The 27672-nt window shown below is 36.3% G+C and overlaps 5 protein-coding genes and 3 non-coding genes across 8 annotated transcripts; 5 read left to right on the top strand and 3 right to left on the bottom strand.

The window, feature by feature from the left end:
- Positions 1 to 675: 675 nt before the first annotated feature.
- On the top strand, positions 676 to 5997 carry LOC103988432 (nucleoside diphosphate kinase 3). Its single transcript, XM_009406965.3, has 7 exons — positions 676 to 812; positions 2499 to 2636; positions 3018 to 3055; positions 3141 to 3191; positions 3917 to 4084; positions 4165 to 4277; positions 5639 to 5997. The coding sequence occupies exons 1-7, from the start codon at positions 731 to 733 to the stop codon at positions 5760 to 5762; spliced, it is 714 nt and encodes a 237-aa protein (XP_009405240.2). The 5' UTR covers positions 676 to 730; the 3' UTR covers positions 5763 to 5997.
- Positions 5998 to 9446: 3449 nt separating this feature from the next.
- Positions 9447 to 14303, bottom strand: LOC135598346 (uncharacterized). The gene is made up of 2 exons (XM_065091982.1): positions 13832 to 14303; positions 9447 to 9926 (listed from the first exon to the last, which is right to left on the bottom strand). The coding sequence occupies exons 1-2, from the start codon at positions 14230 to 14232 to the stop codon at positions 9692 to 9694; spliced, it is 636 nt and encodes a 211-aa protein (XP_064948054.1). The 5' UTR covers positions 14233 to 14303; the 3' UTR covers positions 9447 to 9691.
- A 698-nt stretch (positions 14304 to 15001) lies between these two features.
- TRNAV-UAC (transfer RNA valine (anticodon UAC)) lies at positions 15002 to 15074 on the top strand. Its single transcript has one exon. It is a non-coding gene; the product is annotated as a tRNA-Val (tRNA).
- A 1193-nt stretch (positions 15075 to 16267) lies between these two features.
- Positions 16268 to 16340, top strand: TRNAV-UAC (transfer RNA valine (anticodon UAC)). The gene has a single exon. It is a non-coding gene; the product is annotated as a tRNA-Val (tRNA).
- A 1358-nt stretch (positions 16341 to 17698) lies between these two features.
- Positions 17699 to 17771, top strand: TRNAV-UAC (transfer RNA valine (anticodon UAC)). Its single transcript has one exon. It is a non-coding gene; the product is annotated as a tRNA-Val (tRNA).
- Positions 17772 to 19221: 1450 nt separating this feature from the next.
- Positions 19222 to 22685, top strand: LOC135598347 (profilin-like). Its single transcript, XM_065091984.1, has 3 exons — positions 19222 to 19403; positions 20708 to 20845; positions 22294 to 22685. Exons 1-3 carry the CDS (start codon positions 19281 to 19283, stop codon positions 22426 to 22428), a joined length of 396 nt encoding a protein of 131 aa, XP_064948056.1. The 5' UTR covers positions 19222 to 19280; the 3' UTR covers positions 22429 to 22685.
- Positions 22686 to 23439: 754 nt separating this feature from the next.
- Positions 23440 to 23787, bottom strand: LOC135597896 (protein S40-1-like). Its single transcript, XM_065091397.1, has one exon. It carries the CDS (start codon positions 23785 to 23787, stop codon positions 23440 to 23442), a length of 348 nt encoding a protein of 115 aa, XP_064947469.1.
- A 1780-nt stretch (positions 23788 to 25567) lies between these two features.
- On the bottom strand, positions 25568 to 26657 carry LOC135583079 (HVA22-like protein f). Its single transcript, XM_009406928.3, has 5 exons — positions 26562 to 26657; positions 26457 to 26483; positions 26246 to 26368; positions 25799 to 26048; positions 25568 to 25706 (listed from the first exon to the last, which is right to left on the bottom strand). The coding sequence occupies exons 1-5, from the start codon at positions 26606 to 26608 to the stop codon at positions 25662 to 25664; spliced, it is 492 nt and encodes a 163-aa protein (XP_009405203.1). The 5' UTR covers positions 26609 to 26657; the 3' UTR covers positions 25568 to 25661.
- Positions 26658 to 27672: the final 1015 nt, after the last annotated feature.

Here is a 27672-nt window from a genome sequence, read left to right on the forward strand (position 1 = left end):
TATTATGTGATAAATTTATTCTTAATTTATTCAAAAGTGAATACATATTTTTTACTTAAATAAAAAAAATGAGTATATATAATCTTACAAAAATAATTTGTGTGGTCTAGATATATAATAAATAACTAAATATAATAATATAAATGAATTAAAATAATATTTAGAAATAAATAAATAAAATTTCACCTAAGTCATATTAGTAATCTTATAATTTTAGATAATGTCATAAATTACTTATATATATATATATATATATATATATATATATATTATATCAACAAACTATAAAACCATGCAAAAAAAAAACATTCTTTGAGTAAAAATAATAAAATATCAAATAAAATATCAAATAAAATAATAAAAAAATCCGACCTAACATATGCCTTTAAAGAGCGTGCGCATATTAACGGATTCCTGTGACGCGATCGCCGCCGAGTAACGATACGCACCACGATCTCCGGTGCGACCCTCGAGGAATCGGTCACACGTGTTCTTTCGGGCCTAATTGACCTTATTACCCCTACTCGTCGTTACCGTTACCATATCGATCTCCTCGTCATTACTGCGAAGTGTAAGGGTATAGGAGTCAAAATATGGGATCGTGGGTTGGCCCGCGGACCGAGGAGAACCTGACCTTTAAAAGTAGGAGAAGGCCCGAACGCGAAAAGCGAACGAGAGCCACTGAAGGCAGCGCGCTCCATCTCTCTATCCTCTCTCTGCACGATCGAAAATGAGCTTTCAGGTTCTCCGATCCGCTTCGAGGACGGCGAGGGCTCTCCTCTCGTCTTCGCGGACCTCCGCTGCTCCCTGCCGTGAGTTCTCTCCTTTTTTTGCGCCCTTTGCACTGGAAATATCTTTTGCCTTTTGCCTTTCCTTTTCGATGTGCTGTCCTTTTTATTTTATCTTTTCAAACGGAAAAGCTCTTGTATTGATTGCGTGTCTTCGGAAGATGTGCAATTTGATTGCCTTCAGACTAACATTTCTCGAAAATTTATCGATCGGGTGTTGTTTCTTTCATCCAATCGAGGATGTGTTTAAATTGCATTTTTTGGTATTTTAAGCGGAAAGATTCTTTTTTTATTACTTCTATTCGAAAATGTTGGAATTTTATTGTTGCGACGCGTACTTTAACCTTAATTTTCGACTAATTTTTACATCGAATTGGAAAAATGGAAACCTGGGTTAAGTTTCGTCTTCAACAGTTCTCGGGTTATCCTTTCTTTTGTGCTAGAGTTTGTTTTTTTCCTAAATTGGTTCATATCACCCTGTTCCTTTCGGAGCTAATTAACATCACATTAAATCAAACGTTGTCGTTTTTTCTCTTTCGATTCCGTTACACATTTAGTAGAATTCAAAGAATTATTTGGAGGAGCTTCAGGCAAAAAAAAAAGGAATTAATTGGAGAAGTGCACAAGTACCACTTTATGTTTGTGCTTGTATGTACTTCCAGAAGGCCAATTAGAGTCCCAAAAAGGCTGTTTGTCCCCGGCGGCAAAGCCACACCAGGGCCAAGTGAGGACATGGCCACCCTGGCTTCTTGGGATTTGAAAAGGATCCATTCCAAGCTTAGATATATAGTGCTGCCCTACTTTCACAAATCCCCCCACATGTATGTTCAATTTCTTAGTTGTTATGTTCAAAGGATACAAAAGTGGGCACCTTGAATTGAAATAATTATGGATTTTTTTAATATCATCTTGCTTTTCAGAAAATTTGAAGTAGGAAAGACATGATCTGAGGTCGGATCGGAGCCTAATTTGCATGGTCCGAACCATAGATCATGGCTCATTGCTTGACTGCTCCTTACAAATACGTCATAGTCGTTTGCTTGTTGACACATTGCGTCTTTTATCACAACCTCAGTACCTTGATCTATATCTAAATATAAAATGCTCAATCAAATTATTAAACTGCATTTGTATCTCCAAAAGATGTCTGGTAGCAACCATTTAATCGTAAGGGAACCAAATTTATATATTTAACAGTGATGGGACTTTGATTATGAAACTTTATGTTAAAAGAATAATTTATTTACTAATAATTATTGCTGGCAATAGATTTTTTTCATTTTCTCACAAACAATTCTCGATTTTTTTTTCCATTAATTCATTGTGCTTTATGAATCATTACCCTCTCAAATAATGAATTCTGGTTTTGCTCATGTTTGTTATGGCAGCCTTATTGACTAAAGAAATATTTGTTGATAACTTGATATATGATAAACTCTTAAGGTCTCCTTTTCAATCTTGGGCAGTCATGCCCAGTTTGGTTTCTCAGGGTGCATGTTGGTTACTTCTAAGCTTTACTGACCCTGTTCAAATATATAAGAAAATAGTATTCTCATGCAGTTCTCATAGCTATTCAAGAATATGAGACGGTTCATCTGAAAAATTCTCCTAAGTTAATTAGAATTACATGTTGTGCCTTTCTTTTTATCTCCAATCATGTACATACTTAGGTACTCCAACGTTAAGCCTATGAGATTTTTTTCTACATAGAGTGGCGCACAGCAGCAGCAGCCACCGCAACTGTGTTCAGAGGTTCAGCACGTTCTCTATCTTCAATTTGTGAAAGGGCTGATTACAAGAGCACATCCAGAGGATGGGTTTATGGTGCCCTTTCCATTCCTGCTGCAGGTCAGTGATTGTATGTAATCAGCTGGATTTCCTCTCATTTAATGTTCTCCCTTATGTACCTGATTCAACCTAATAATGGTACTTGGCCTTGTTCTGTGTGCATTTTCTTCATTTTGCTTCATATATCATATTTTTGTTTTCTGAGAACTTCTTTTTAAACGTACTCTAGCCAACTTTTTACTAGAATTTTCTTCTTTGGTTGATTGGTTCTGCATGGGAGTTATATCATATGGGTTTGGGCAAACATGAGATCTTTGTATTTTGTATTTCAGTTTTTTTCTTGAGGAAGTGGTATGTTACAGCTTCTTCTTTTGTCCTACTTAGCTACTTATAGTTGTCCGTGTGACTGATGTTTGTACATTCAAATTTCTTTCATTGCAGTATACATGCTACAAGATCATCAGTTACATGCAGCAGAGGTACAATCTTCAGACAGAAATTTCTCAGCTAATGTTTCTATTCTGTAACTCGGCATTACTAATCATGGTTTTTTATATTCTTAAGCTGGAGAGAACATTCATTGCAATAAAGCCTGATGGAGTGCAAAGAGGGCTGGTAAGTTGTTTTTCAGATATGGCTTAGATCTGTACAAGACAAAGACTACTGTATCTAACTTTTGCAGCCAATGTTTCACTTATTTATTGAGTTCGAATATTGCACTAGATTTCTATTAGTTGTATACATTTTCTATTTTTAGTGTATATCATCCTGATCTTTCAAGGAACACAATATGTCTTATATTATAAGTAGGGAAATACCACAGTGTTTGAGGACACCAATCTTTCCATAAGAATGTTGGCTCAAAAACAACTTGAAGTTATAAAACTGCTGGGAAGAATATTGTTGATGGAAGAAAAATACAATAGTGGAATTTACTATACAAGAATTAATCCTACAAGTTAGAGCTTTGTGCATCTTCCATCAGTTAAATGTATGTACCAACCTCTAGGTTTGTGATATATCTTAAGCAGAACAGTGTACAACCTTTTTGTAGATGTTTGAATAAGTTTGATAGTACAATGTTTCTCCAACCAACCTGATTGTTAAAAAAAATTTAATCTTTCATTTGCTAATACAAGCATGTTAATTCTTAATTGTTGATATGAGTTTATTAGTTGTACACATCAAAGTTCTTTCTCCACCAGGAATATTATACTCTAATCTAATGCACTGCTAATCACTTTCTGTTTGTATGATCTATGAGATTATTTTCTGATTGGGTTTCTCTTCCCTCTTGTACATAGATAATGTAGTATACCTGATCAGTGTTTATTCTTCAGATTGCAGAGATTATATCCCGTTTTGAGCGCAAAGGATTTAAGCTTGTGGCAATCAAGATTGTGGTTCCTTCCAAGGAATTTGCAGAGAAACACTACTATGATCTTAAAGAAAGACCTTTCTTTAATGGCCTTTGTGACTTTCTTAGCTCAGGTCCCGTGATTGCTATGGTAAGATAATATAAGTGATGTTATTTCCCTTAGACAAAGGTTTGGAAACTAAGTTTATTTCACTATTAATTAAATTGTAGGTTTGGGAAGGGGAGGGAGTCATAAAATATGGTCGAAAACTAATTGGTGCTACTGATCCACAAAAATCTGAACCTGGCACAATCAGAGGTGATCTTGCTGTTGTTGTTGGAAGGTATGTCTTACAAACGCCTTTTATCTGCTTCTCATCTGAGACCCTTTGTGATATAAGCACTTCCATGGCTTATGGCCAAAATGAAAAGGTAATAATAATTTGTAGTTAGTGTACATATATCCTATTTTATTAGTTCATTTTTGTAAAGTTGGTCAAAATCAAAGTATACCCTGTTAAGGGAAAAAACAATTAAGATTCTATTTTGTTGGCAACATTTCAAATGCAAAACCTCTACTGTTTTCCTTTCTTCCTTGTCAGCTCATCAAGCTTGATATTTGTCAAGATTGAAAGGAAGTTGTCTAAATAAACTTATTTATCAAATGTATATTGTCTTAAAACAGTTAGGTGTTCCAAGCGAGATATTTGGATGGTGATGCACATTTTCTAAAACTGTTAAAGTTCCCTTAGTAGAAATTTGGTCGAAACAGTAAGAATGATCCAAAAGGAGCAAGGGGGACAGCGCAAATAATGAAAAATCATAAAAAGCTATCTACAATTCGGACATGTTTGATATCTTGATTATTTTCTTGGAAGAATAACAACCCACAATTTATTCTTACTGGACCATTTCCGTATGCTTTTGCAAGTTTCCAAATCATCGTGCTTATGTGCTGGAATATATTGAGAGATACTTTAGGATTTCTAATGTGGATACTGATAGTGTTTTGTTGTTCCAGTAAAACTGATGAAAATTTGGGAAAGTTGTTTTAATCTTCTTGATTTTTTTTTTTTTTTGCAAGATGCATGTGGTTAGCATAGGAAGGTTTCTTATTTATCAGAAAGTGGAAATTGATATCAGATCGAGATTTAAATTCATCGATACAAATTTTATGGAGCACCATATGACAGGATGTAAACTGTATCTACAAAATCAGTGGCAAAAAATTTTTGGTGGAATGTATGCTGAATTTTACTGGATAGTTCCTCAGTTTTATGTATGAAACATGCTACCTACCCTGGCAAAAGTTTATGGGCTTTGCTCAAGTGAAGTAGCACTCAAGAACCTGGGAATTTTACTTGAACTGTGGTAGTGCCTAGTTGCTGCTAGAACCACCTTTTTGCCTTGAGATAACTCACCCTCTGAAACTGATACTTGATTCTTGTGTTGGCTTCCTGTGAACTCCGTTCAGATCATTGGCTGGCGAAATGAATTGATTTCTCAATTTTTTGCTTGATCGACATGTTGTATTATTGCCCAATCAATATGTTCTGCATCGATCAAAGCAAACTCGGTTGACTATTTGACTTGATTTCTTAATGTTACTGCTTGATAGATGTGTTGTGCATCATTTTTCTTCTTCTCTTTTAGTTTATAAGAACTCGTTTCACCTTTTTCACCTTTGGCAATGCTGTCAATGCAGAAATATCATCCATGGGAGTGACGGGCCTGAAACAGCCAAGGATGAGATTGCTCTGTGGTTCACTTCAAGCGAGTTGGTTTCCTACACTAGCAATGCTGAGAAATGGATCTACGGAGTCAATTAATCAATCTCTATACCTCCTCTCTAGTTTTCTTTTTTCTTTTTGACATTTTCATGAACTAGCAGATGCTGCAACTGCAATCAAAATTCGATCCACAGAGCGGGCGAAGTGCACCGCAAGAAAAAAATGTCATTAATAAGTCATCATCGTCTTGAGATGAGATTCTAAAACTACTGAAATCTTTTTCGGGGGCTGTAGAATGTTAAATCTGGAAATGATAAGCTGCTCCATTGCCTGCTGTACTGTTGTTTCGATACACGTTTGGAACTGTAGTGAAAAGTGATCTTATGCAATGTAGGTGAATGTTGTTAATTACATAAGCTATGTCGAAACACCGAAACAACCTTTCCTCTGCTTGTAGAGGTAAGATTGTGCACATTGAACCTTTCTAAACCCAATATTACCAGTCCATGAGATTTTTGTTTGTGCAGGTGAATGATCAAGGTCTCTGTGAAATTGGACTTTGCACAGCATTGAAACCCAAACAGATCCATTGAGGCAGACAAGTAGTCTCTCATCATGTAGGAACCACTACTGGTTCAGGTCCATTTATGAGGTAATAAAACAGTGAGTGGTATTGAGGAATTCCATAGGTACAAGTGGTAGCAAAACAATTAATCTCAGGCATTTGATGTCATAAAGCATGTGTTTGTGGAAATGACAAAGGTTATCTAATTATTCAGTCCAGCACAAATACTAACATCCAATATCTCAAGGTGCAGGTCATCAGTACAAGCAACATATGATCCACAAAGCTGGTGAGAGTTCAAAGGATGCATAGCATGAGAAGATAACTGAGTAATTAGATTGTGATGCTCGGTCTTTTTGGATCTTTTCCGCATCAAGGTTGGATTTAGTTATCATCATTTTTGTAGTACCATCTCCTTCCAATCAACTTTGGCTCTCTCTCTCTCTCTTTTTTCTTTCCCCTACGTAATCCTGCTTCTCTTCTTGATCCTTCTGTTCCCGGGTGGATCGATTTCGGCTACAGTTCCATCCATGTTTTCAGATCACTTCTGCATCATCAACTTCAGAGTTCACCAAAAAGCTAGGAAATGCCAGTGTCAAGTCCCTGCACTTTCAGTGGTTCAGTACTAATGGTTTGCCAATATGCAGACGGAACAAAAGAAATCAAACATCGACTATCATTAGATACATGAAATGCATGTTTAGATGGTTAACACAAGCGATATGCAGCAGGAACTTGATCAAGTAGGAAAAGTAGGGAAATTGTATGATTCCTTCCATATCACTTTTTGAGGGCAAAACATTCTGGTTTATGTAACAAATGGCATGAATATACGGGAGAATGATTCTTAATCGGTACCCGAAAGGATTCGCCTCCTCTTTCCTTTGTCTTCCTTTTTCTTCAGAGAGTAGCAGTCCATTGCAACCTTGACGATTCGACGACGGAAGCCAGAGTAATGGATACTGGTCGAACAACCGCATGTATGGAACACGGGAAGTGGCAGCCGCCATGGTCGGCCTTTTGCTCGTGTGGCGGCGGACAGCCCAGGTGGCAGATTCTGATCGCAGGCACGCGTCCGACATGATTAGATTGGGTCTCGTCGACAGCGTTCCGATCGTTGACGAAAAGGTCAAAATGCCGCTGAGATTGCGTAAGTCACATTTGAAATTTTGTTCTTGTTTTTGATATGATGATGTTTGTCCAATACAACTTATACGATCAGATTATTTCAAGTTTCCTTCATAGAATATATGTTATATTTTCAATATGGTGATTGGTGTCACTTTGCGATAACCGTTTACGTTTGAATGATGAATCATAACAATATATTATTAGAGGGCTAATTATATATTAACCCATAGTTAATTATATTTAGCATCCTAATTTTTATATATATATTTTAATTATATTAAGATCTTTATACTTAAAATATTTAATCTTGTTTCTCCTCAAATCATCGACACTGTTAATAAAAATATTACACGTATTATAGAAAATAATATTAAAATAAGATTTAAAAGATAATTTTATAGCTTTTTCTTGTGTGTCATTGCCAGTTTTTTCTTGCTCACTAGCATCTTCCTGTACCTAATATCTACCGTGCATAACTTTCCACCACCAACATGAGACGGTTGCGTCGTTGCCGCCTCTACCGTAACCTAAAGGACACCCTCCTCTACGAGCAAGTTGTCGATAGTCCTCCCGTAGGAGCTGAATCATTTTGCTCACACATACTCCCTCCGCCTTCACAACGGCATGTACATGCCCGTGCCTCTGATGGACTCCATTGTGGCGGCACACATCAGCTTCACAATGTGCTCAAGCAAGTCTCAACTATCGACGAACATTGTTGGAATGACACGAAGGAGCATCACGTAGTCGATGGTCGACTTGACGATCTCGAATTCTGCAACAAGGTTGATGTCCATAACGTAGCGAGTGTCACCCTTGGCGATCACATTGATATACTCGTGGTAGTCGCCAAGGACTCTCAGCTCTCATCGACCTGCCATTAAGTCGCCCTCCGACTCGACTAGCATGGCCTCAAGCGAGCGCCACTAGTGTTCGCCCCGAAGCCCCTCCTCCCTCTACGATTACAACATACTCCCATTTGATCATGGCTTTTGATCATCCCTCACATCTAGATGCTGCTCGACCTCATTAACTCGTTCTAGGCCATGCTGACTCAGAGAGTGACTCGATGGTGGGAGAGCTGACATAATCCTTATGGCTACCATGAGTACATCGACGTGATCACTAAGGGCGGGGCCCACGAGATCACTAGGTTGACCGCCAACTATGTGATGCTTCTTTGCGTCCTTCCAACAATGTTCGTCGGTAGTCGAGACTTACTTGAGCGCATCGTAAAGCTGATGTGCACCACCACAGCGGAGTCCATCAGAGGCGCAGGCATGCATATGCCGCCGTGAAGGCGGAGAGAATATGTGTGAGTAAAATGGTTCAGGTTCTATAAAAGAATCGTCAGTGATGTGCTCGCATAGGAGGGTGTCATTTGGGTTACGGGAGAGACGACGGGAGCGCAACGGTCTCATGTTGGTGGTGGGAAGTCGTGCAAAGTATATCTCGGGTGCAGGGAGATGCCAGTGAGCAAGAAAAAGTTAGCGATGGCATACGGGAACACTTTTTAAACTCTGTTTTAGTGTTTTTTTTTCACACATAAAAATCTCAATATAATTTTCGAAATAGTAAGGACCGAAATGTTAAATATAACTTACTACTACAAGAGTAGTATCTTGCTTACGATGCATCTCATTAGCGTGATGGATGTACTTGATGAGTTTGAGAGCTCACGAACAACAATATTGGAAATATTTATTAATGTGTTTGCCATTATAAATTCATGATACATGTCCAATTTATTTACCTTTATCACTTTGGGGTGTAACTGAGCGAAGTCGAACCGAGCTTTGTGTTTGAAATTGGCTCATTATGCATGAATCTTTGTAAGCTCAAACATAGCATGACTTAAGTTTCAAGTCCTCGACTCAGTTCTGGTTTAATGCTGATCAAAGTCTCTTGGCTCAATCTTTATTTCATCAATTAAACTCAAATTACTTAGCTCAATTATCCCATACTTAATAATCATAGACGAGGCTTCCTGGCAAACATTTCGAGCTACAGTTCGACATTGAAGTGGACAAAAAATTACTACTAGTCGGTACCCAGTGCAGACAACAATGGCAGTGCAGACTGTCAAATAATTAAACATCTTATGTTTCAATAAGCTGACATGAACAAAGCAACAGACAAACAAATAGGGATTATGGGTCTTTGTTCCAGAATCCATACTTTAGTATGAGGCATGCATCCAGATACACTCTGGGGTGGCTCGAAAACCCGAGCAAGCAAAGGTCACAGAAACCAGCGTGTAAGTTCTTTTATTGTAACAAATATAACGGAAGGGAAACACGATAGTACTGAGAGAAAAAGATCCACAGTGTTGTTACTTGGTCCACCAAACAAGGAAGTCCTTGCGCCTGTTGATTTTCTTTTGAAGTTGGAGGACGCCGTAAAGTAGTGCCTCAGCGGTTGGAGGACATCCGGGCACATAGATGTCAACAGGGACGATACGATCACAGCCGCGCACAACAGAGTATGAGTAGTGATAGTACCCTCCACCATTTGCACAGCTGCCCATGGAAATAACCCAGCGTGGCTCAGGCATCTGATCGTAGACTCTGCATGAAACAACAGGAGTGGGCAACATTTTGACTGCCTAGACCCAAATGACGAGAAGATTTCCCAGCAACACAACAAAATATCCTCATCCGCACATTTAAGTTCCAGCAATTTCTAGGCCACAGAAATGGCAAGGTATGGTATTGTTTGCTACTCTTTAGTATGATGATCAGAGTATCAGATTAGCCCTTAGAAAACTAAAATCTCGCAACAAGGCATTACAAACCAAAACTTTTCAGACTGGCTAACATGTTACATCTTTATTTCTGATTTTTTCCCCTCCTTTTCTGTCCATTTTTATTCATATTCTCCCACTATTCGTCTTAAATCTGCACTAGAAACCAACAAACTGAAGTAAGATTTTAACATAAACTTTTAATATCAATCCATTTCATATCGGAACCTACATCAATTGTCATCCTATCACTTTGTAAAGCTAAAAGCCTTGTTCTATTTCCTTAGCTGCTCTCTTTTTGTGCATCGACCAAAAACAAGGTATAATCTCAATTCTGTACCAATACTAGCTGTTGAGTATGACTAATATGGCATCGAATACCATAGTGTACCTGTGTGTCAGACCCCTACAACCCATATTAAACCATACACTTTTCTATCAATAATAAATCAAATATATTATTAAGATATATTAAGAAGCAACAAAAACGTATCCATAAGAAACATCCAACAATGCATGAAGTTAGCACATGATATATGTATTACACATATATCACAAATATATAAATAAAAAACTAGTGAAGACATAGATTTAGCAAGTATACAAGTTGAACTATGTTAGTGGGGAGGCTATTACCACCTAAATGAATGTTGTACAGTCTAGGAACATAGGCCTAAGTCTAAAATGTCATATAATTGAAGAGTAATACTATACAGTTCTCACGATCTTTGGTATTGATAGACGGTGTGCCAATACGGAATTAAACTAACAATAGTTGTGACATCTCAGTCACTAAGTTTACTTTTAGTACTAGCCATTATTTCGGTATAGTAGACTTTGGGTTGTTAAGAACCTTTTTCTTCACTGTAACAATCCAAAACCAATCTGTATATAACTTGAAGTCCTCCTACCATTATACTTCCCACACTAAAGCTCATAAAACACCTATAAAAACTCTCCACAAACGTTCAGCTTGCAGAAACTATTCATGAATTTAAAATCCATAAACGCACCATATTGATCAAATTAAAAGATTAACTATAACAAGATAAAGTTTAATGTTCAGGCGTTCATAGTATCTTTTTTTTTATGGACGTTGACAAAAATGAAATAATAAAATTTATTTATTTTTTAAGTCCTCTTCAGACAAGTTTGATAAATGCTCCCTAGACTCATTCCTCTTTTAAAATTATCTTGCATGCCAAAATCGTACTTTACCACTTCTAAACAGATACTTGGTTTGTTAACATGGTTATGAGGCAAAGAAGTCAGAACTTTAACAATTATGGAGACATTGTCCTGTTTCAATCATAAACGTCTTATCATCATTGGAAGAGGCAAAGAATAACTCAAAATGAGCACAAAACAATCAGATGAATATCTGAGTATCATAAACAAGGCACTACAACAATTCAATCTGAAAAGGTATAATAGGCTTGCAAGTTGCAACTAATAGAAAATAAACAATAAACACAAGAAATAAAAGAATGAATGCAAGTTTTACCAACTTCAAAAGCTAAAACCATAAGGCTTCTCATTATTTTTCCGAATGAACCAAATTGAAATTAAAAAGAATGGATAGGTGACAATTGTTTCCTTTATGTGGATTCCTAGACCTGATGCATACACCTCAGAAGAAACCTTAAGCACAACTAGGGCCAAGAAATAACACAATTAATAGAAAAGTCCTCTGCACTCTATCAAAGTAAAAAAGACATGTACAGAAGTGACATCCTGTTGCACTGCTATAATCATTCTATAAATTTTCCATCAAGATGTTCTATAGGATTGTTCCCGTACAGCTTCAACAATTTAAACTTAAAGGAGCAATTTAAGCTTAACAAAACAACTTAGTCGATATGTAGATTAAGAAGAATGGCCTTTCATTCTGGTGATATATTAGACATTGAGCAACTAAAACAACTTGATCCATAAAGTCTGCAGCACATTCAACCAAAAGGAGAATTACCTTTAGGGCAATACACAAGGAACAATCTCCTCATATGTAGCAACTCATTTTTATGTATCCAAAAGGACTTAAAGAGAACTGATTAGTCCTGAATAATTCTCTAATTGCATTCCTTGTTAGAAAGCTCTCATATCCTTCTTCAATCCCTTGTCAGTTCAAAAATTTTCTGTTCAGTATTTCTCTAACTAAATGTCTTCTATGTCAACACATAAAGCATTCATTTCACATAAACGAATTTAATGATCGTTAAAATCTTGTACAGATGCTAACCTAACCTAATACCAAAATTTGCAACCTTATTGCAGTCTGGCTGCCATTCATGAACCATGTCTACACCAATAACCATATCCCATGTCTCCTTAAGTGCATTTGAGAACTTCATGACAATCATTGAAGCCATGTCACTGACCAAATATGTATATTACGACCAATTAGGGGAAATCAAGCAGTTATAGGAACCTATGCAAGTCTTGCTCTCGCTTACTATGATGGACAACCAGATATTACCTTCAATGCAGCTAAAAGAGGGATCCAAGTTGTGCAGAAAAGGTCCACTTGTGCACCTCGCAGTGAACAATTTTCTTGATGAGAGGGAATTGGAGATTTCATGATCTCTAACTATAGCACATCAATCATCCAGTCTTTGACATTTAAAACAGTGAATACTTTATTCATGGGGTTTGAGTTTAGTTAATTCTTCTTTATGATCAGATATAAGAGATCATGAAAACATAAATAGGACTTGTCCATTTCCTATCTTGATTATGATGGGAATGTAATTGATGCTTGTTCAAATCAACAAGATCAGAATTCCAAGGATTGACATGCAGCGATTCTATAGTGAGGAATGAATCCAGCATTTTAACCTTGTTTCCGCTTTCATATCTCTTGTTCCCGTCTTCTTTAGTTGCAGTTATTACTCATTTTTCATCTTATTTTAAAGTTTCCAGTTCAAAGGTAGATGCAGAATGAAACTCTATATTGCATTCTGATTTCTTTCCTCCACTTGAAAATTGACTGCATAAACTAAAGTTAGCAACTGGCCATAAAAAAACCATCTACTCCTTTCTTAAACATCTCCTAGATGTATCCTAGCCCATAGAAATCTGAGGTATATTCAACCTTATCTTGAACCTACTGTCACTTTTACTGAACATGTTACACTTGAACCCTGTTGCTAGAAAATCATGATACCTTAATTTAAGCTCCAAAATTTGTCAATAAGCCATAGATTACTTAATGGTTGTTGCATATCAATTCCTCCTCGAGTGTTCAACTTTCATGACGTAATATTAGTTGAAACTCAAATATAAATAGGAAAATAAATATTTGTTCAATTGTTGACGACTAGTGAACTAAGTATTTGCAATCAAAATAATATATTATATCAAATTTCCTAGATAACAAACCCCACAAGGCCTAAAGCGACAACAATTATCAACACGGGAAAAAGATCAAGACCATATTCGTTGCTCAAACTAGATGATCTAGGTCTAGATGCATCAGCTTACAACAACTAGGGTCAACAGTTTGTGATCTTGAGTAGGTTTCCTCCCAGCAAATCCTTAAGCCTTATCAACAGTCATGTAAGACTAACAAGATCCAATTTCGATAGCATAATTGCAAAATTATCATCATGGACATGTCTCCAATTCAATAATACCACCAAATAATAACATAATATCTTAAAATTCCAAAAAACATAAATTGAGATAAACATGTGGAAGATAAAGAGAATAGAACAGAATTTTTTTCCTTACTTGCGCAGGGCAGGGGCCATTTTGTTAGTAAGGGTTCCGGCGACGATCATACAGTCGGACTGGCGTGGGCTTGGCCGGAAAATGACGCCGAATCGATCGAAGTCGTAGCGCGCGGCGCCGGCGTGCATCATCTCGACGGCGCAGCACGCGAGACCGAAGGTCATCGGCCAGATGGACCCGCGGCGAGCCCAGTTCATCAGATCGTCCACCTTGGAGATCACGTACTCCGCGGTCTTGGAGAGACCCGTCGGGGACGACGCCGAGGGGGGCGGGGCCCGGGCATAGGGGGCAGGGGAGGGGGAGGCGCCAGCGGCGGTGGAGAGTGGAGCCACCGCGGGGATCACGGCCGCACGCTGGGCGGACAGGAGCGCCTGGCGCGCGGTCCGAGGCAGCAGAGCCATCGCATCCAAGGATTAGGGTTCGCACCGAGGAGGCGAGAAGATTAGCGAATCGTGGGAGTAGGGAGGAGGGGGAGGTGGGGAAAAGGAATTAATTTGAAGGAAAATGGACCGAGCAAATGTATTTTGACGAGACTACGTTGGTTACCGGGCTTGTGATTGGATCTACTGTTCGGGGCCCACGTCAAGCCAGCCGAAGGCCACGTCGTGTAGCTAAAAGCGTGAGACGCGTAGGTGAAAGAAAAGTCATGTATTATTACCATAAACCTATTTAATAAGAAACGTCGAAGCCATACCATCCCAGTCTACTTAATGGGGTCCACAGTGGAACTCAACCATAGACAATGAGTGGTCGAGTAGAGAGGAAAACTGAGTTGTGTTGTGATCATCAATGTGCATAAAAAATTTATTTTGATAAGATTAGAATATTAAGATGAATAAAAAGATACTCATAAATAATTTGTTATGACTATGATAGAGAGTAAAATAAAAATATTTAAAATGATATCGATATATGCAAAGAGGTCTACAAGTGCCATGGTTAAAATGGATATGACAGATTGGTATTCGTCATCCTAAGAGAAACAGAGAAAAGATTAAAAAGAAGATTCTCTCACAAACTATAAATAAAATAATTTAAATAAGTAATATTATTTCGTACAGAGGCAAACGATTGGTAAGAGATTCATGTAATTTAGATTTTTTTTCCTCCTGGATAAAATTTCATATGTTATTATTATATTTAAGTAATAAAGGAAATTATGGCAAATTCGGTGCTGTGGTGTAGTGGTTATCACGTTAGTCTTACACACTAAAGGTCCCCAGTTCGATCCTGGGCAGCATCATTTACCTTAATTTAGTAAGTTTATAAAAATTTAAACTTATTTTTAAATTTAATTTATATATATATAATTTTATATAACGAATTTTTTTATTTATTTTATTATTATATATATAAAGAAAATACTTATAAATTTGAGAATTTTCTATCGAATGCCTCAACTTTAACAAATTTTGATAAAACACCCTTTTTATTATTTTAATAATTATTTTATTCTTGACCTTTATCGAGTCTATTGTTGCTTATGCTCGTCGATTACGCTTACGCTCTTATGTTGTCTTGCTCGAACATTCAAGTTTCATAAGTGGTGACAATGACAATTGTGCCCATTCCTTTTCGACGAGATGGTTGCCAGCCCAAGTGTGTTAAGGCGGGGTTGATGCAAGCAATGACAAGTATGAAAAAAAAGAAAAAAGTAATTCTTTAAATTTGCTAAAGGCAAAATGACTTTTTATGCATATTTTTGGGTAATTTTCAATCAATACCCTCGATTTTATTTTTCTCCAAACAGTATCTATAATTTTTAAAATATCCAGATTACCCCTCAAATTTTTTTCGCATTTACAGTGTTTTGGTTTGTGATAGTATTTTTGACTTGTTATAATGTTTTGATCACTACAATAAAAAGTTATTATAAGACTTACTTGAAAAGACTGTCAATAATCTAAATAAACTACTGACATTAACCAAATACAACTTAAAAAAAATTATATTGTAATAACGTACAAGCAATAACAACCAATAAGACGTAATATGATATTACTTATAATATTTTTCATTCAAGACATCAATAAAACATTGTAAATGCCGTTGAAAAACAATGTAAACAAAATAAATGAAAATAAGCAAAAACAAATTAGTAAAAATACTCATAAATAATTAGAATATTAAGATGAATATATGAATTAATTAAAAGGATGGATAAAAAGATACTCATAAATAATTTGTTACGACTATGATAGATAATGAAAAAATATATTTAAATTGATATCGATATATGCAAAGAGATCTACAAGTGCCATGGTTAAAATGGATAAGACAATTGGTATTCATCATCCTAAGAATAACTGAGAAAAGCTTAAAAAGAAGACTCTCTCACAAACTATAAATAAAATAATTTAAATAAGTATATTATTTGGTACAAAGGCAAATAATTATAAGAAATTAATATAATGTAATTAAACAATAAGCAAATAAGATGCTGTGGTGTAGTGGTTATCACGTTAGTCTTACACACTAAAGGTCCCCAGTTCGATCCTGGGCAGCATCATTTACCTTATTTTAGTAAGTTCTTTAAATTTAAACTTATTTTTAAATTTAATATATATATATATATATATATATAATTTGACATAATATTTAAAAAAAATTAATTATTTTACCATCGTCGACTATTGCCTTTTGCCCTTTGTCGAAGACAAAGGTATAATAGTGAGCCCTCTCATAAGGGTTATGGATAGCATGGTGAAGGTTGCGTGCGACGATGCAAGATGAAGGCAATAGGAGATCCAAGAAAAAAAAAATTTAAAAAAATTACTATGAATGAAATGATTTTTCATATGATATTTTACAAGAATTTTTTCAATTTTGAGACATTCTCAACTTTAACAAATTTTGATAATTCACCCTTTTTTCTTTTAATAATTATTTTACCCTTGACCTTTATAGAGTCTATTATTGCTTATGCTTATTGATTACCCTTATGCTCTTATGTCGTCTTGCTTAAGCATTCAAGTTTCGGATTGTGAGTGATGACAACGACACTTGTGCTCATTCCTTTTCGACGAGAGAGTTGCAAACGAAGTGTGTCAAGACAGGGTTGACAAAGGCAATGACAAAAAAGAAAAAGCAATTCTTTAAATTTGCTAAAGGCAAAATGATTTTTTATCCTTATTTTTGGGTAATTTTCAATCAATACCCTCGATTTTATTTTTCTCCAAACAGTATCTATAATTTTTAAAATATCTAGATTACCCCTCAAAAAATTTTCACGTTTATAGTGTTTTGGTTTGTGATAGTATTTTTGACTTGTTATAATGTTTTGATCACTATAATAAAAAAATATTATAAGACATACTTGAAAAGACCATAAATAATCTAAATAAACTATTTACATTAATCAAATACAACTTAAAATATATGATATTGTAGTAACGTAAAAGCAATAACAACCAATAAGACGTACTATGATATTACTAATAATATTTTTCGTTCAAGACATCAATAAAACACTGTAAATACCGTTGAAAAACAATGTAAACAAAATAAATGAAAATGTGCAAAAATAAATAAAAATACTCATAAATAATTATAATATTAAGATGAATATATTAGTTTAATTAAAAGGATGGATAAAAAGATAATCATAAATAATTTGTTGTGACTATGATAGATAATGAAATAAAAAATATTTAAATTGATATCGATATATGCAAAGAGATCTACAAGTGCCATGGATAAGACAATTGGTGTTCATCATCCTAAGAGAAGCTGAGAAAAGCTTAAAAAGAAGACTCCCTCACAAATTATAAATAAAATAATTTAAATAAATATATTGTTTCGTACAGAGGCAAACGAATCCATATTTCTTAATATATTTTAAGAAATAAAGGAAACTGTCACAAATTAGATGCTGTGGTGTAGTGGTTATCACGTTAGTCTTACACACTAAAGGTCTCCAGTTCGATCCTGGGCAGCATCATTTATATTGTTTTAGATTTTTTAAAATTTAAACTATATATATATATATATATATATAATAGGGAATTTGAGGAAAAAATATTTTTTAAAAAATCTATCAAGGGTAAAATGATATTTTCATACATTACGAGTGCACTACTATATTTTTCAAAATTGGAACTTTATTTGAAAAAAATATCAAACTTTCGAGCTTTTTATGAGAAGTTTAAATAAATATATAGTGAATTTTCAAAAGAATCTCATAAATTTGAGAATTTCCTATAAAGCTCCCCAACTTTAAAATTTTTTAATAAAATGACCTTATTTTTATAAATAACCATTTTACCCCTAATTCTTACTGAACTCGTTGTCGCATTTGCTTGTTGATTGCCCTTGTGCTCCTACGCATAAGCAGTTAGGTTTAGAGTAACGAGTGATCACAACAAACCCTTGCGCGAGGGTTACAAATGATAATAAATAATCTTTGTGCAAGAGCGATAGGTAGAGTGTTGTGGGCTCTTGCATAAGGTTGCAAACAGTAGTAGTAACACTTGCGACATTCCTTCTTCGTAGCAGGGTTGTAGGCGAGGTATGTAAGAGCAAGATCAACGAAGGCGATGATAGATATTGTAAAAAAAAGAAGTAATTCTTCAAACTTACTAAAGGTAAAATAGCTTTTTTATCCTTATTTTTGGATAATTTTCAATCAATACCCCTAATTTTATTTTTTTCAAACAATACCCTTAATTTTTAAAATACCCAAATTACCCCTCAAAAATTTTCGCCTTTATAGTGTTTAGGTTTATGATAGTATTTTTGCCATGTTGCAATGTTTTGATCGTTACAACAAAAAAAATATTATAAAGCCTACTTGAAAATACTGTAAATGATCTAAATAAATTCCTGACACTAATTAAACCAACTATGAGCTTAAAAATATGATATTATAATAATTTATGAGTAATGACATCCAACGATATAATGTCACTTATAATATTTTTCAACAGTATATATAATATTTTTAATACATCAATAAAACACTGTAAGTATTATTGAGAAACACCATAAACAAACTAAATGAAAACACCGATTGAAAATTGATAAAAAAAAAACGAGCGAAAATTTTTTGAGGGATATTTTAGATTTTTAAAAATTTAAAATATTAATTTTAAAAATAAAAGAATGATATTTTTAAAAACAAATAAAAATATGAATATTTTCTAGAGAAATATCAAATTGCCATTTGATCAACAATAATTACCTGTTCCCATGAAGGAAGGCCGCCCTGCGCCGTCCATCTCGTGGACCCGCACCTTCCAAGATCCAATGAAGACCGTCGGTTTTTGGGGCTTTTCTGTAATCCGGCGGTTTTGGAGCCGGACTTGAAGGGTAAGCCTTCAATACGGTTGAACACGTGGCGGGGCGGCACTTGAGATCCGCCCTCCCCTCCCCTATTTAATTTCGCTTCCCACCAAATTTAAAGCACGTAGAGAAATAGCGGAAGAAGAAGAAGGAGAGATTGAGAGAGACGATGTCGTGGCAAACGTACGTCGACGAGCACTTGATGTGCGAGATTGAGGGCCACCATCTCACTTCGGCGGCGATCATGGGCCAGGACGGCAGCGTCTGGGCGCAGAGCGCATCCTTTCCTCAGGTCTTGCCCACCCAATCCCCTTCCGATTCCATCATTTGCTGGGTCGCCAGCCAGTCACTTTTTTTTTACTCATCTTGTTCGATCTCAATCGAATTCTCGATGCATTTGATGGTTTTGGTGCATTGATTCGGTTTGTTGATTTGACGTATTCGGGATATCAAGGGATTTGTTGCTCCATGATTTGGTTGGATCTGTTTGTGATGATTTGGCATGAAATCTTTCTGACACGTGGTTCGAATTTTGGATTTTGATATGATTCTATGTTCTGTGAAGATTTAACTGGGTTTGGATACTACCGAATTGGGTAATGCAGTGATGTCAGTGTTCTTTACATTGGGATGCCTAACACGTAACTAAATTCTGTATCAGATATATCTGGGAATTTTGAGATTGCAATAAAATTTACGCACCCAGTATGTAGCTTATAATTTCTAGCATTTCTATTAACCTAGTCTTACATGTTTTGCCCTGAAATTTGCAGATGATATTGTTACTGGACAAATAGGATTTTGCTAAACACTTCCTCGAAATCGATTGCATTAAATAATGAATTGTGTTGGCGCGTTGGATTGAGTGAATTTATCTAGTGAACAATACACTTTATGTCAGTAAGTCTAAGAAGATCTACTTCTGATCACATTAAGGGAACTGTAACTTGTTGAAGACAAAATTAATTAGGACCCCAAACCAGTGTCAGGTGCCATCTATAATAGCTACTTTTCTTTTTCCATTAATGTCTAGCATGATTATCAACTAAATATTTAAAGGTTGCTCCTTTGTGACCTGAGAGACCTTACATTGATGTACTGGGTACATCTTTTATGATTATCAAAATCTGATTTTGTTCAAATATAAAGTTCTTTTTTGCATGAGATCTTATTAATCTAATTGGTTGTTCATAAAGTGCCATCATCCTAACCTAGTTTCATTTGGTTACAACTCCAATTCTTTAAACTAGTTAAATGGCATCCTCAAGATTGTGATTTGGAATTTCGTTTCTTGCTTCATGTTGCTGCATAGTTTGTAAACCTACAAAACTTCACTAGATCAAGGCTTATTATTCATGTTGCTGCATAGTTTGGAAACCTACCAAAATTCACTAGATCAAGGCTTACATAACAGGTAGTGAGAGCAATTTTTGACATTTTATTTACGATTCATTGCTTATCGGTTTCATTTGTATTACAACTACAGCTAATAGTCCTGCCAATATGCATGTGAATGCTTGAAATGTTTTCCTTTCCCCACTGATTGTTTTTCTTAAACTTTTTAACATGATGTTTCTATTTGTTTCCATTTTTCAGTTTAAGCCTGAGGAGATCACCAATATAATTAATGATTTCAATGAACCTGGAACACTTGCTCCAATCGGCTTATTTCTTGCTTCAACAAAGTACATGGTCATTCAAGGAGAGCCTGGAGCTGTAATCCGTGGAAAGAAGGTGACATTTTTCGTTTTTAATACGTCATTATCTTGTAGTTCACATTAATGTATGGAAATGTATGGAAATTTTATTATAGAAAGTCAATTATTTATCTGAATAAATTTGTGCATTCTTCTTGATGATTTCATAGCTTCACATTACATGAGAATAATGGTAATTCCTCTTTTGGTTGTCGTACACTTGATTGGAGAACAAGATGGCATATTTTTTAAGTGAAAAATTTTAGCTATGCTACAGTTTATGCATGTGGTCTTTGGAGATTGCCAATCTGAGGCCTTAAAAAATAGTTATCTATATTATTATGATCATGTCGGTAATAGCAACCTAAAGTGGCTACATTTATGTTTTATATGCACATATTTTTGTCGGTTGCTTTCTGTGGTGGCTCAAGTTCACGCTGTTTGCAATTAAAGATTTGTCTTGGATTGAGAGTTATGGTGTTTTCATCTCATCTTTGGGTACTTCATCACCATCTAGACTCTAAACATCGAGAAAACTGTTTTGATTCTTATTCTTGATCTTGAAACTACATATTTCATGAAATTGTAATAATTTGCTTGACATATGGTCCTTTTACTTTATTGCCATACCCTTGGACTCCAAAAATCACTCCGTAATACATTTCTGCTCTTGGCTTCCACTAGCCATGCATCCTGTTGCTGCAATGAACTCATTGTTGATGATTATCGATGGTATTTGAAGAGGAATATGCAGTTCAGATGTACTGAGTTTGATTGGTTTCTTATAGAATTTACAGAATGTGTTGAAAATTCAAATTTATCTAGAATTTTTTCAAGTTATATATTTTAGGATTTCTTGGTCCAAATAATTGAAACTTGAGGCCTCTAGTAGTTTGATCTTTTAAATTGTTTTGCTATCACTGTTCCCATGTTTCTTTCAAACCAAAATGGGTTTGCTTCATGGTCAACGTTCTATTAGCATTTTCTTATACTTGAGGCCTCTAGTATTTTGATGTTTTAAAGTGGTTTGCTGTCTTGTTCCCATGTTTTTTTTTTCAGAACCAAAATGGATTTTTGCTTCATATCCAACCTTCTATTAGCATTTTCTTCTCGGCAATAAAAGATGCATTTTATGTATCTAGAGTAGCTCGGTCTTCTAAATGCAAAACTTAAGGAGTGTAAGAAGCTCATAGTGCTTGAATGATTATTTTCAGACATTCTTAGGTTTTTGTGAAGTGAGAAAATCTGTATGGACACTGCATCCTATTTTCCCAGGAACATCAATTCCTGAAAAGCTTGCAAAGATTGCTTATGGCGGCATTTTTATCATCGTCATGCTGCTGTTGTACTTTTGTCTCTTGACAAAGGCTTGGCCCAGCTCACGGTTTTCCTTGTGTTACACTTGTTTAGTGTTAGTTTAAGGAGACTATAATTTCATACTGCTTAGCAATTGAGGTTCTGCAATAATTTTCTCACCAATGGCAGGGATCTGGAGGCATCACTGTGAAGAAGACTAACCAAGCTTTGATTTTTGGAATTTATGACGAACCAATGACTCCAGGCCAGTGCAACATGGTTGTGGAGAGGCTGGGTGATTACCTCGTTGATCAGGGCCTGTAGTTCCGCAATCAAAACATGCCTCCCTCTGTTTTCCTACAAATGGAGATGTGAAATTTTCTTCATTTCCGTGATTTTTGGAACAACCAGGGTAATAATAATTCCATAAACAGACAGGAATATCAAAGTCCGGTGTGCCTTTGTCCCTTTGTTGTCCTCAAATCATATGCCATATGATGAATTGGATTTCTTGGATTCTCCATGTATGCTCTTGATTTTTTTTCTCCCAATCTTTATCAATAAGCTATTCTTTGAGCACACTTGAAGTATTACACTTTATTGAGTTTGCCTGTCAATAATGAGTTGATGATGCAGAAACAATGCTTACTGCTTATCATATGTTCCATTTAGCCTAGCAAACAAATGCTACTGCATGTCTGTTTTTAACCAGTAGTTTGAAGGCTCTGATTCAAATAACAAAGCATCATTACAGATTGTGTTCAACCTCTCAACTTTGCATTCTGATGCAAAGCTAAAATGGAATTTCATTCACTTCTCCCAAGTTATGAGCAAACACAGATTTTGTAAACTGGATATGTGGATTAGTACGAGTCAACTTCAGTGTATAATGGTGGCCTGCTCCCATTGTGGTTGATGTATGTTCATTATCATTGTATGAACTTGTGCAAATTATTATTGAGCCAAAAATATTAACCTTGAGTCTAAATATGATACTAGATACTATTTTATGATATATATATATATATATATATATATATATATATATATATAGAGAGAGAGAGAGAGAGAGAGAGAGAGAGAAGAGCTACTGACAAGAACATCAAAGGTCCAAAGAGAGAAAGATGAGACTTGAGAACTCCAAATTAGGCACACAAGTTTGTGTGAATTCAACAATAGCCTTATTTATTCCCTTTGCAATGCATTCATTGTACAATGAAAGAATCACTACTCATCAGCCCTTCAAGAGATGGCAATGCATTCAACAGGCACATGCATGCTATGTGAACTGCCTTCTCCAACAACATCAAGCTTTGTTATAGCTGATACCATCATTCATCCATCAAGGAATCCGGTCATCCTTAGGACGGAAGTCCTCACACGTCGAAGATCCCAGCCTTTGAGCGTTCTCCCGTTTCCGACGAACACCGAGAAGGCCATCTTGTCGCCGGCGATCCTCTCAGCCACAGTAACATGCGGTGGGATCATCGCTCTCATTGTACTACTATCATTGCCATTACCATCATCATGCATAAAGCTGGCCTGAGCTTTTGCAGGGATCTTGATTGGGCCAGTTGGTTTCCTCGGAGCTCCGTGCCAGCCACGCCATGGCACGGTGGCAGCAGCGCCGTCGTAACGACTGTCGTGAGGCCACAAGATGTCAGCCTCCTGGAACTCCTCCATCATGTCAATGGTAAGGAGATGTGGAAGGAGATTGAGTTGTATTTATAGAGACTTTTGGCAGGAGGCCAATTATGAGTCTTTGTGAGCACACTTCTCAGACTACTACTCTCTGCAGATCAACAGAATTGTTTACAGGGAAGCTTCTTAATCTGTTCTTTAACTGTTGAGGAAACCATTAGTCTTGGTGTTTACTTCTTCTCATTTATGATCAAACTGATGTCTAATGGAAATCTATTGGAGATTATGGTAGTTAGAATTTGTTGGATTAGGATTTAGGTAGTGATGAAAGTGACAAGAAACCAAATTGACATGGATTCAAGCCTACCAGAACTAGCTAATCAGGTAGCTGTTCTATATCACTGTAACTTATAGATTCAAAATATGAGGAATTTTGACTGCATAAGTTTGCTCTACTTAATCTAAGTTTTGTTAGACTGAGGACTCCTAATTAACCTAAGGACTAAGTCTTAATGGTGAAAGAACAGAGATGAGAATTGTTGCTGATACTGAGTTCCAATTTAGGTAGATTGACTGCTTGTTAGCATTACTGCACATTCTTGCCATTACTGTTGAGTAGACAAACATGATGAGGCAAGATTTAGCTTGTTGTTTTAGATCTTTAACTTGCATCCACCATTCTATAAACTTCAAGTTACAACCAAAATGAAGATGTCAATTTAATTGCAGCATGAAGAAAATGGCAGTTCAGTGATCTAAATGTTCTTATTGACAAGAAAACATCAGATCAAGTTTTAAGCTTTTAGATAGGACAACAGTGATTGCTAATTTTAGCTAATAGATAAGAAATCATCTATCTGATTATATTGTTAATATGCACTAATCTTCCACAATTCTATTCTGATTCAATGAAAGCTTAGCTTCAAAGCCATAAGCATGAAGGGTTTTGATGTAGGGATTAGGAAGAAAATTAGTTTTAATTCTCTTAGGGTTTTTCTGCAGAGAAATTTATGAAAAATTCTTTAGAATTTTTTTGAGAATATGTACAAGAGGCTTTGAACCTGGATTTGAATTAACTTAAAAATATTATTATTCTTACAGTGAAGAATCCAAGTTTTTCTTTATAGATATAATAACGAGTATATATCTTGTTTCTGAAAGGCATACCGAGTGCACGAGACTCCCGTCAATATAAGGTTGATGAAGAATTTACAGAATCTATTAATTGTTTTTTTGGTATCAAAATCTTTTTCACTTAAATGATGTCTGCCAACTATCAATTCCAGATGAAAAAGCCAAAACAATTCATGTTTATGGAGTTGAAGCAACCATTCTCACAATCTATATATCTTTGCTTCTAAAACTTGGATTCCATAGTTTGATACAAGCCATGAGAGACAATGCTTGCAACTGTGAACTACCTCAAAGAACACCTTCTGAGTGCCAGTTCTTAGGGTTCTTGTTTGCATTTGTGTGCTCAAATTGACCCCCACTAATTTGCTGTTGTCAATGGCAAAAGGATGAAGCAAGAACATGAGATTTGCCACAGGAATGATGCTTGTGAGGAAGAAGATAAATCCACATGGTTCTACTCTCTCATATTGGTGATACAGTGTTTGTGCCTTTATCCTTTCCTTAATTTTCTATTGTTTTTTATCCTTCCCTTTGATTCAATAGAAATGAGGTCAGATTCTGTATTAGGTTGCATCTGATCTTGAGGGGACTAGAAATATGATTTTTAGAAATAATAATAATAATAACAGTAATAATAATAATAATAATAAATAATAATAATAATAATAATAATAATAATAATCTTCAATACAATCCAATAGTGACACAAAACATACAACACTTTTGAGCAAGAACAATATTACACCGAACATGATACTTCAATCTTTCAGTGGCCCCTTCAATCATCTTCTTCGTTTCCTCGACTGTCGCCGCGCTTCCTTCACCGCCTGCACCACCATCGAGGAGTTCGAATTAGAACTCCACTTGCAGTGTTGTCAGAGAAGCATGCAAAGCATCGAACACTACTACTGTTTCTTACTGCTTTGACGACTCTCTCGAGAGCTTCTGCGCCTTGTCGGTCGAGGTATCGCTCCACCGATCTACTCGCGTCGAGGCTCAGCATCTGCATCACTCGCCTCTTCAGCCCCATGTAGGCCGAGCCGACGTCGACGCCGGTCCTGACGTACCTCCGAATGTGGTGGTTCTCGTGGATGTAGGCAGCTCCGTCGAAGCAAGGAAGCACCAACCAGATGCAGAACACCACCTTCAGCTCCGGCCAAAGAGTAAACCTGTAAATAGATTCCTTATTACTCTAATAATATTGATCGAACTCCAATTAAGATTATAAAACAGATCAAAATGTGATGAAATTAAACAATGATAAGTGATGAGAATGAGATTTCTTGTTTTCAATCGATCAGAGTCTTAGCTGACATCCTCTAAGACATGTCGGATGAGAGATCAGTGGTGTGCAAGTGAGTGTTACTGCTGCAAGACTCTCCAGCAGGAGAGCTCGAAGAGTGTGATGAGCGCGTAGAGGACCCAATAGGTCAGCCACTTCTGGTAATCCACCGGCGAAGGATACTTGATCGCGAGCATCGATGAGAATCTGAATCCAAACCAGCATCACTGTGAGTACTCCAACTCTCTTCGATGACCTCTTCCTCACAAATCACAAGAATCGCAGTGCCACTTACAGAGGATAAAGCAGCATCACCGCTGGGCTGACGCACACATCGAGCAAAACCTTAGTTATCCGTCAACATAATGTACATTCTTTACATGTTCTTACTGCGTCTTACCCGATCAATGTGTCGACAAGCTTCGCCATGGTCACGAGAATGCTCATCTTGCTCTTCACTGTGCGAGCGATCGGAGTTACGGATGGTGAAGGAGAGAGGTTTCTGGTGGAACTCTTAAGGAGCAAGTGGGAGATGCTTACAAGAAAGGCATGACTGATGCCCTCGTTCGAAGTCTTCTTTCCTCCATGGCCAAGAAAAGGAGCTTAAGGTCCAGGAGAAGACATCCATGTCGGATAATGGAGAAGACAGCCAGAGAAGGAGTAATAACTTCACATTAGATTTCATTTAAATTCTTATCGATCGAAAGGATATCATTAATAAATGATTGGACCAGTTGGTTTCCTCGGAGCTCCGTGCCAGCCATGCCATGCCATGGCACGGGTGGCAGCAGCGCCGTCGTAACGACCGTCGTGAGGCCACAGGATGTAAGCCTCCTGCAACTCCTCCACCATGTCAATGGTAAGGAGATGTGGAAGGAGATTGAGTTGTCTTCATAGATGTTTTTGGCAGGTTGCCATTCTGAGGCTAATTATGAGTCTTTGTGAGCACACTTCTCAGACTGCTACTCTCTGCAGATCAACAGAATTGGATACAGGGAAGCTTCTTAATCTGTTCTTTAACCGTAGAGGAAATCATTAGTCTTCGTGTATACTTCTTCTCATTCATGATCAAACTGATGTCTAATGTAAATCTATTGGAGATTATGGTTGTTAAAGGTTATTTTTACCAGATTTTGTTGGATTAGGATTTAGGTAGTGATGAAAGTGACAAGAAACCAAATTGACATGGATTCAAGCCTAATCAGGTATCTGTTCTACATCACTGTAGCTTATAGATGCAAAATATGAGGAATTTTGACTGCATAAGTTTGCTCTACCTAATCTGAGTTTTGCTAGACTGAGGACTAAGTCTTATGGTGAAAGAACAGAGATGAGAATTGTCGCTGATACTGAGTTCCAATTTAGGTAGAATGACTGCTTGTTAGCATTACTGCACACTCTTGCCATTACTGTTGAGTAGACAAACATGATGAGGCAAGATTTAACTTGTTGTTTTAGATCTTTAACTTGCATTCACCATTCTATAAACGTCAAGTTACAACCAAAATGAA

This window comes from Musa acuminata, chromosome BXJ2-1 (genome assembly GCF_036884655.1).
Source record: "Musa acuminata AAA Group cultivar baxijiao chromosome BXJ2-1, Cavendish_Baxijiao_AAA, whole genome shotgun sequence".
Taxonomy (NCBI): domain Eukaryota; kingdom Viridiplantae; phylum Streptophyta; class Magnoliopsida; order Zingiberales; family Musaceae; genus Musa; species Musa acuminata.